We start from the raw sequence: 10,421 nt of genomic DNA, 5'->3' as shown, positions 1-10,421 counted from the left end.
ATATATATATATATATATATATACGAAAATCAGTGTAAGGAGTGAACTTCCCTACGCATCCTCAACAATCATTGTTAATGTACAATTTGAGTTTAATTTTCACTTCAGAGCATATTTGAAAATGTGCGCGCGTTTCTGGTTTTATCACATTTGTGCTCTGTTAGCCATATTCTTACTAGAGGTACTCTATCCGAAACTATCGCTATCCTTCTCCTACGTACTTTCTGCGTATGTCAGTCCTCTTGGTGACCATTTGGATACCATCCCAATCAAAAACTAATTGAGTTGGAACACAAATCTAAAGCGATTATTGTAAAATACAGTTTCAATAATGTTAAGTCTATGGATGTAAAACATCTTCGAGATTATTCAATTGGTCGAAAAGATTCCAAACACAGTTAAAAGGTTAAGCTATCGGTTGAAATAAATAAACTTTTTGGAATTACTGTATCGCACGAGCAACGTATGAGCAATTGTCTATCTCTCTCAGTACGCTTGCGCCCATACATTTCAGTTGTATTATAATTCACAATCCCATTTATTATTTTTAGTAGAATTTAGGCTTAAATGAAATAAATCAAAGAATTAAGATAAAAAAGCCAAAAAATCGACACTGGATGTTAGTGTGTATAAATAAAATTTAGTTTTATATATACTGATACAATTTAGAATGCAATCACAAACGTTTAGCTCAGTGAAGAATTATATAGCTCAGTGTTAGTAGCGTTTTAGAAAAAACTATAGCAGAAAGAGTTAAATATCTAGAAGTTTTAACATGAATTCCAAAGAAATTGTATATTGCAGTATTTTCTTACTATCAAATGTAATATCGATACTTTTGTTATAGCCCAAGTTGTTATAGCCATTACAACATAAGTCTTACATTTCGGCATAGCAACGCATGTATAGCGAAAATGCAAGACTGCAAGTTTGTGAATTCCTCGTGACGAGCGCGAACGTAGATAGCATAAACAAAGTACATCTGACTTGCCATGACCATACATGGTCGATCGCGGGTCATTGCACATTGAAATAGGGCACCAAAAATCCTTTATATTCGGCCGCCTAAACGTGCGGTCTGGAATTCTATTAAGACAGTAATATCGACAACACGTTACGTGTCCGCGATAACCGGCATCAAGTTACTCGACACCGCATGCACAGGCAAGACATTCGCTGCGAACGCGAACGTGATGCTTAAACTCCGCCACGAACGTAACATAGTGCATAGGTGCACATGGGTGCACATGGTGCATCCTTCTTATATTGTTTTAACATCTGATAACAACAGCGCTACGGCCTTCGGACACTCACAAGTTCATTACACTTCGAATCGTACACATATAACATCTAGTTAGATGGTTATTGTTATCGCAATATTTTTTATATGTAAGTTATTTTACTTTAATTTTGTTCCTAAATTCCGTTTCTCATCTTGTCATCAATTTTAATTGACTTCACTACTTAAGTGTTTTTCAAAACACTTAATAAGCAATCTTTGATTATATTCGAACTAGATGACAATTTGACTATCACACGGTTAACTCTCACATTCTAATAGATTATTTTGCGAAATTTTCACAATTCTTGTACTGAAGATGACTCGAATAAGAGTCGAAACATTTGCGATTGCGTTCTAAATTGTATCAGTTAACTAATATATATTTTATCTATACACACTAACATCCAGTGTCCATTTTTTGGCCTTTTTATCTTAATTCTTTGATTTATTTCATTTAAGCCTAAATTCTACTAAAAGAAGCCTAAATTCTAGTGAATGGGATTGTAGAATTATAATCAAATCTATTTGTAACAACGAGGAATAATAGTATTTAAAGTGAAAGAGTGTGACTTCTCGAACTCTTCACATACTCCTACTGCGAATGCCTGTGGGTTTTGATCTTTTAGACAGCCTAAACTCATAGCGTTCTCTATTTTGTTGACCGTGAGACACAACACCTTCATGGTTTAAAAACAAAATAGCTAGCAATGATTAGAAACTAATCTTTTGTAAAAGGAATAACATATTTCAGCTTGAAAAATGAAGTCTTCTCCAAGATTAGAGCTGCTAGAGGTTAACAAAAAAGCAGCGAATGAGTTCAAAGAATATCATTTAAATACAAGATTTAATTTTTATTGTAATATTAATGTTCATTTTCAATTCAAAATGTTCAAATAATCTCTTAAGATATCTAAATTGCTCCACAAAATTGATTTTTATTAAAATTATAAAGGTAAATCGGATAATGACGTTGTATCGTAAGATTTAAAGAATAATTTTTCGTATATTGAGTAAATATTCTTTAAACATATGAGTTTTCTGCTATATGTTCAATTTAAGGGTAAAATTATATATTTTTTTAAATTGTTCAAAAAGTTTAAAATTATTTAAATTATCCCATTGTACCCAGATATTAGCGAAATATAGCTAATAGTAACAAATATACGTATAAAAAATATTATAACTGTTTATACTTAATAGAATTAATATAATTTTATTCAAAACGTACTTGTAATAAAGGAATTGTGGTTTGATCAGCAAGAATGTTTAGCAAATGTTTGATGGTGTTAATTGCTCGAGTGATTATTTGCAAACCAAGGAGAGTCGTAGCACATTTGAGAAAACGTGTCAACACATTTAGCGGTATATCCTGGATGTAACGTCGCTGAGAGAATAACCGTACAATTTCGTTGTAATATGATACTATAATAATATGTGCACTCTTCTTTAAGTTTTCTTCGACAGATTCAATAAATCTGTATGGTATAATTTTATTTATATATTTTTTTATTAAGTAAAAACATAAAAAATATTTTATATCTAATGAACTAATACTTATATCTAATAAACAATTAAATTAAGGAAAAGCCAATGAATAGTCATGGCAAGATCTTGGTGCTCACTAATATTTCTATATGTGAATTTCATATACATATTCTAATTCCATAAACTGCGAGCACCGCTACTTTTGGTCTCGACGTAGTTCTTGTTGAAACAAAATAGTAATATGACATTATTAAATTTATAATCAATGTAATAAGTACTGATACTCACCGACATCTAATAAATTTCCCCTTTCCCGCGATGCGACGTAAATGCTAAAAAATTGTTGTTATCAAGGTCATGATAGTGAACATTAAAAAAATTTTAGCTATTATTCGGACACTTTGGATAATGATAGTGAATATATACAGGGGGTCCCATTTTATATTTGACAGTCAAATATTTGGAAATCGCGAGGTTTGAGAAAAAAATGTTTCACACAAAAGTTGTAGGGTTTCGAGGGGAACATAAGATGATAACATTGGTTTATTTCTGAGTGGCGTCGTCAAGATCAGGACAAGGTCACTTTGAATTTTTTAAATGGAATCCCTTATTTTTTGTTGCTTTATATTCTTGTAGTTTTTGTGTCAATGATTATGACCTTGACACATGTTGTTAAGCTCATGATCCTGAACAACATTCAAAAAGTTTTAGCCATTGTTTGAACACCTTTGATAAGGCTAATGCTGATGGTACTGTAACTTTCAAGTTTTATAACACGAGATTTACTTAACAAAAAAACATTTTATCTATGTGTTCTCACCAGATTATATGTGGATATTAAGTCGACAAGGTTTAAGGATAAGTACACGCTGGTGGCGTATTTAGATGTTACGTCGGCTTATGATAATGTGCAATATAAAAGCCTAATGAAAAAGTTGATCGACCTTAGCTGCCCGGCAAATATAGTACGCTTTATGAGTAAATGGATGTATAATAGGAATGTAGAGTTTATCATTAATAACGAAGAGAAATACGAGCGAGTAGTCTCTAAGGGTCTTTCACAAGAGGCGGTCTTGAGCCCAATAATGTATGCACTGTATACAAGTACAATAACGCTAAATATAGATAGGGAGGTAAAGGTTTTACAATTCGCCGACGATGTTGCAGTGTATATAGCCGGAGTAAACAGAAACGAAAATAAATTTAAGTTATTGAAAGCTGTAAATACTATAGCGAAGAGACTGAACAATTTAGGGTTAGAACTCGAACAAAAAAAAAACAGTACTAGTGGAATACAATAAATTCGTTTTATGTGATAAAAATATGTGTATAAGAATAGGGGAAATACCAGTACATAGCTCTCGTGAAGCTAAATTCTTAGGGATTAGGATGGACAATAGGCTTAACTTCGATAAGCAGGTTCAAGTAACTAGAGGAAAAATGGATAAAGCTAACTCTTTAATGAAATATCTGTGTAAAAAGTCCAAAGGAATGGAAGTCAATACGGCCTTAATGCTCTATAAAAGCTTAGTAAGGTCGGTAGTAGACTACGGGAGTTTTATTTATTATCAAAATGATGAGAATAGAAGACTGAGAAATTAGAAAGAGAGCCATTCGTGGGAATCAGAACGGCGCTGGGACTTAGAAATAGTACGCCTACCATGTGCTGATAGCAGAAGCAAAAGTCATGTATATCAAAGACAGAGCGGGATTCTTAGCTAGGAACTTTCTAAGCAAAAGTATATGCTATGGAGAAAAGGATCTGGTTGATAGTGTCAACGAATTAAAGAGAAAAGAAAATATAGCGCGACTAATTGTAAGACAACCGGCGATCAAGAAATGCATATTATCGGAAGCATGGGTAGCGGTACGTAGATTAGACAAGAAGTTAGGACCTAATAGAAAATTCGAGATACTAGATTTGAAGACACTACGTATAAAGCAAAAGTAGATGTCAACATAGGAGAGTATAAGAAATTAAAGGATAGCACAGACAGGCAACTTATAGAAAAGATAGTCAAAGAATATGGGATATAACGAGGACGACCAATAACGAAAGATGCAGAATTAGTCTATACAGATGGCTCAAAAAGGGAAGAGGGAATTGCGACTGGCGCTAGCATAGTTTTCGAAAATTAAGAAATGGTCTATAATATTAGTCTCCTGAAAGACTGGTCAGTGTATGTACACAGCGGAGGCATTTGCTATAAAGGGTGCTTTAGATGTAGTTTACGAAAAAAAAGAGTAATAAGGGAAAGGATATTATTATTTTATCGGATTGTAAGTCGGTACTACAAAGAATCGAAAGCAATATAATGAACGTGTATGTTAATAAGTATATCTGCGATATCAGAGCCAAAGCGAACCAAATAGAAAAAGAACATAAAGTGAAAGTCTTATTCATATGGGTACCAGCCCATGTAGGGATTCACGGCAATGAAATAGCAGATATACTTGCCAAAGAAGCGACCAAAGAAAATTCGTGCGAAGACATAATAGTATAACACCAATACCAATAGGACATAATACCAATAGGTGACCACAGACAAAAATTTATAGAAGAAATGTGGGACAAAACTATAGAAAAGATAAAAAGCGAAAGTAATTTTAAGAGAAAATTCTATATGGATAATTTTTATAAAGAAAAAAAAACTATGGTTCATAGACCTAAATAGAGAAAGATATTTTGTTATGATTATAAATAGGATAAGGACAAATCATTATAATTTAAAAGTTTCATTAGAAAGAAAAGGATATATAAATGACGATGATGATGTGAGTACGGACGGGAAGAGGAAAGCCTAGATCATGTTGTATGGCGCTGCGAACGATAATGCGAGGAGAGAAAAAGAATGGTTGCGGAACTAAGAAAGCGAGATATAGTGAGAGAGATGAATGTAATTGAGGTTATTAAAAAATGTGACTGAAATACCTTTGAATGTGCTCAACTTTGTTAAGAACATAAAAAGGATTATATAATTTGTTTCTAGAATTCTGTGTCAGATAATCTGTGTCCAATAATTGTACAAAATTGAAGGCACAATAAATCTTATAAAAAAAATATCTATGTGTTTTGGAAAGCTCTCAAAATAAGCTACAAGAATATGTAACAAAAAATGGGGGGTTCCATTTAAAAAATTCAAAGTGATCTTGTTCTGACCTTGATGACGCCACTCAGGATCAAACCAATGTTATCATCTTATGTCCCATTCGAAACCCTACAACTGTTGTCTGACACATTTTTTTCTCAAACCTCACGATTTTCAAATATTTGACTGTCAAATATAAAATGGGACACCCTGTGTATATATATATATATATATAGTGATATGACGTTTTTAGGCAACGTCCGTCACAAGGGCTCATTAGCCCGACCGCGAAGGCATAGCGGATTCTGCGTCCTCCAACTTTTGAGGGCGAGCGCATTCCTGATTTTGGCGTGTTACGCGACTCATTTTTTTCATAGATTTAAGTAATTAGGTCATCCATCGGCCGGAGTAAGCGAGGGACGGCGACTTTCGGAGGAGATTGTTGTATCAAAACGTCGTCTCACCGGTTTCATGCGACGATCAGAAGACGAGAGACCACCGAGACGTCCGGTCCGCACGAGGCGGGAGCATAGGTTACATTAAATACTATTTTTTTTCGGTTACGGTGAACCCTCTTATTGCAATTCACTTTACAGAGTCGTCGGAGTGAGCAACCGGCCCTGCCAAGAACTCAGTAGAAAAAAGGCGCAAAAGAGCTGATCGCCAGAGCTCGCTCCGGAATCACGAGTGCGAAAGGCCCTCACATTCAGAATTGGAATTTCGCGCCCGTTATCATGGGGCCCGCGACTACTGCAGCCCGCCTGCGGCGCAGGGGGTCGCGCAAGAGGGACTCACGTGACCCGGAAGAGGTCGCCGGAACCGGCAGATGGCCCCGCTATCAACGTGCTCCCGTCGCTGCAAAGGATCATCGCTTGTGCCGTGATCGTCGAATCCGCCGGACGAAAAATTCTGTAAAGGACGTAGGATCCCGAGCCGAGGAATAAGTAGCGAGAGTCTAAGGGAGCGAGGAGTCGGAGAGCCTACGGTGAGACGAACGTCGCTAGTTGTGTAAAGTCGCCGATTTTCGCGAGACGAGCGGGCCATGTAGAGTAGAGTTGCGAGTAGTATGTGTTCCGCGAATTAGAGATTGCGCCGCCCTCTCGATTCCGTTAGCTTAGAATAATTGAAGTTGTCGCCTTTACGTTTGCCCTCACACGGCTGAGTCACCGCATATTGTCCGTATTGTCTAATTGTAAGTCGCGAGAGCGTCCGTTCCGCCGTCCTGTGTGTGTCGGATTTAATCAAATCTCCGCGTATCTTGAAGTGAATATCGTGTCGTGAATGTTAAATTTCCTCATGTCGCGAAAAGCGAATTTCGTTTATCTATTATCTTGAGCCATGTGCCCTTGCACGCCGCGGCTGCGTGAGCCGCGTGTGCCCGCATGCCGGTCGTTGAAAGAGTCGCCGTCACTGCGTCGTTATCACATGGGAATCCGAATTGCATCGGAGAATCATATCGACTCGTAATTACGGCCGGGGAGACGAAACCGAGCGACGGGAACGTATTGTACTACATGCGAGGAGTGGATTTTTGGTCTCGTGCCGAGGGTACTAGTTGCGCGCCGCGGAGTGATACCCGTGAGATGTGGCGTAGCGCCACCGAGAAGTAGGGCGTGATTCCTTTCAAATTCGCTCGGTTCTCGCCTGAGACCGTCCTCCGACACATCCCGCGTACCTTATCCCGACCGCGATCATCCGCGATCCTTATATTAATCCTGGCGTGGCGTTAGTCCGCCAAGGATCGGCACTGGAATACACGTTCCCCGGGGCACTTTGCGCGCCCACGTCCCGCACGTCGTGCGAACACCGCGCGAGGATACTTGCGAACTGTATCAATCCCTGCGAGAAATATATGTTATATTATTTGTTATAAACTATTGGAGCAATTATTTACTCTCCTTGCCGCTATTCTAAGCCTCGTACAATCGCGTACATCGAATCGCCCCTCTACCATTGTCGGAGCTGGCTAGCCGGCCTTCCGAGCCGTCGTTGTTCGCATCGTCCGGGCCTTTCGCGAAAATCCGTTATTAATTTCGAGTCATCGAGCTGTTAGTCGGGGATCGGAGATACTATTCTAAAATTATAGAAAAGTGGTTCGCTCACGCGGGCCTTGCGCTCAAACCTCGCTTCTATCCGCGGGGAACTTATTGTAAGATCCTTAAAGCATTCGTATCTTCGATCGAAATAGAATTCCGCTCGAGTCGGACATGCGAACTCGCGATGTTATTGCCTCGCACTTACGAGTGTGGTCGCAATATATGCAAAGAAACTTTTGCTGCAAAAAATATTGCCTTATTGTTGGTCAAAATTTACATAGAAATATTAGCAAGCACCAAGATCCTGCTATGACCGTTCGTTGGCCTTATCTCAATTTAATTGTGTTAAATTTAAACAGTCAGTATTTAATATTATTATTATTATTATTATTTGCAAAAATTGTATTATTTTAATAATTAAAATAAAGTTAAATTATTGACAATATTTCCAAACAAGGTACCGACGTATGTACATACAATAATAGGAAATCACTGTGATACATCATTGTGATAATTTTTATTGTAATAACTAATATTAATATAAGGAGGAATTCATTTAAAAAATTGGGTGTGTAAATAATAATAATTTCAAATAAGGCTGATATATGTATACAACAAATTATAATATTGTTAAAATTTTGGCGAGCAGTTTAAGAATGATTAGGGCTTAGCACAAGAGACAAGTTAGCATTGCAATCCATTTATATTTATGGTTAAAGAAATAATAGAAAGGTTATCATAAAATATTTCTATAACATAGTTACTTTTCTGTAAGTCTTATTGAAATAAAACAAATATTTTAATAAAAAAAAGAAATTAGAAATTACATTTACTAGCTCGTGTTTAAATAACAAGTAAAAACTATAAACTCGGCCAAAGAACAAGCAAGGTGTGACGTGACATGGTCAATTACTAGAATATGGGTTATAAAAATTTTAAAGAAAATATAATGTCAAAACGTTTCGACTGCACAGGGTCTTTCTCAGTTGAAATAAATTAACATATAAATATATGTTCATATAAATTATTTAAATATATGTTCACAGATAAGGACTTTAGGTTATCATAGATGAGTTTTTATGTCTCGTTTACACCTCATTCTCTAGAACTCATAATATAAAAACAGTGCCTACATAAATGCCATGTTTTTGTCCGATTTCAAGAAGACAGAGTTACCTCCTCCAGAAAATGAATTTCCGAATTAGGAGCACAAGGAGACACTTGATGTGATTGAAATAAATACTGTTTTTTTTATTTTTTGTTTTCTTAATTTGCTTTTTATTGGTTCCTTTCTTAATTACTTTTTTTTAATTTTAGACAGGTCAACCAAGTACAAGCAAAACTGGTGAGAAAAATAAGATAATTGTTACTTTAGAAGAAATTGCGCCATATCCCAAAGCAGCTCCAAGAAAAAAAAAACAAGCAAAGATGGATATAAAAAGGGCAAAATAATGATAGCCACATATACTCCTGTTTGTAATGAATTGGAGAGTACCAAGACATCTAAAAAAGTCAGAATTCTGGATAAATCATCTTGGATAAAAAAAATGTATCCCGAAATATATATATGATACATGTTAAAAAACAAACTCGAGGACTAAACAACCAAAGCAATACAGAACGTTTATCCGATTCTTATTTCCCCATCTTCGATTCCTTTTCTACATAATTTCCACCATTCTTCTATCACCCCTTCCACATTCTATCCTCTCCCTGGTTTTACTAGTTGCTCTCCCATTATTCCGTCTTTCCGTCCTAAAGCATGCACATTGTGACACTAACAGCTTGAGAATATCAATTTTTAACACAATCTATAATGAACCATAAATGTAAGTTAATTTTAATTTTAATCTTGACGGTCTTTATTCAATTTTACTTTAAATAGTCTGTTTTACTTTCTGTTTTACACACACTTTTATTAAAATGATTACCTTTATTTTACCTTTATACCACAATTTTAATATTCTTAACTTTATAATTAAATTGATTTTCATACATTATTTATCTACTTATTTATTTATTTTTAATAATTTATTCTCAATTTTGATTGTTGCTTGGTGTACTCTTTCTTCACAGTTACATGATTTCTGGATATTCAAATTTTAATATGTATTTATCTAAAAGTCACACGATTTCTAATACAAATAGACTAAGGATGACGCTTTCCAAAAGATCTAGACGACAAGGCAATAATTTTTGTTAAAACATCAGACAAATATAATTTACGTGTGAATGCGTTGACATATAATATAAGTTTTGTATTTAATTCGTTATATTTTTACTGAGGATGACTGCTACGTAAAAGGATCGAAACGTTTGGTATATTATTTGTATATTAGTTATTAATATTGTAAGGTTCTAGATTAGGTCGTCGGCCCTGCATGAGCAGTGCAGATATGTTACACTGTCTCCTTATTGGTTCTTGAAGTTACACTGCGTCCCTATTGGTTTGTGAGATATGTGCATAGCGGGCGGCCAATGAGAATTGCCGAGCACCCGGATCGCTAGCGATCCGAGGCAGTTCAGCTA

The 10,421-nt window shown here is 35.8% G+C and overlaps 1 protein-coding gene across 1 annotated transcript in view; it reads right to left on the bottom strand.

Annotated features, from left to right (window-relative positions):
- The window catches only part of LOC105448021 (dynein heavy chain 12, axonemal-like), a 61,795-nt gene that overhangs the window by 42,363 nt on the left and 9,011 nt on the right, over nucleotides 1-10,421 (bottom strand). The window contains exon 2 of the mRNA XM_011686380.1: nucleotides 2,511-2,757. Within this exon, the coding sequence (XP_011684682.1) occupies nucleotides 2,511-2,757 (247 nt within the window). The remainder of the gene's footprint in view (nucleotides 1-2,510; nucleotides 2,758-10,421) is intronic.

Source organism: Wasmannia auropunctata, unplaced genomic scaffold (assembly GCF_000956235.1).
Source record: "Wasmannia auropunctata unplaced genomic scaffold, wasmannia.A_1.0 LD336090.1, whole genome shotgun sequence".
In the NCBI taxonomy this organism is placed as follows: Eukaryota; Metazoa; Arthropoda; class Insecta; order Hymenoptera; family Formicidae; genus Wasmannia; species Wasmannia auropunctata.
The sequence above is the reverse complement of the archived record's forward strand: the minus strand, read 5'-3'. Positions and strand labels throughout refer to the sequence as shown.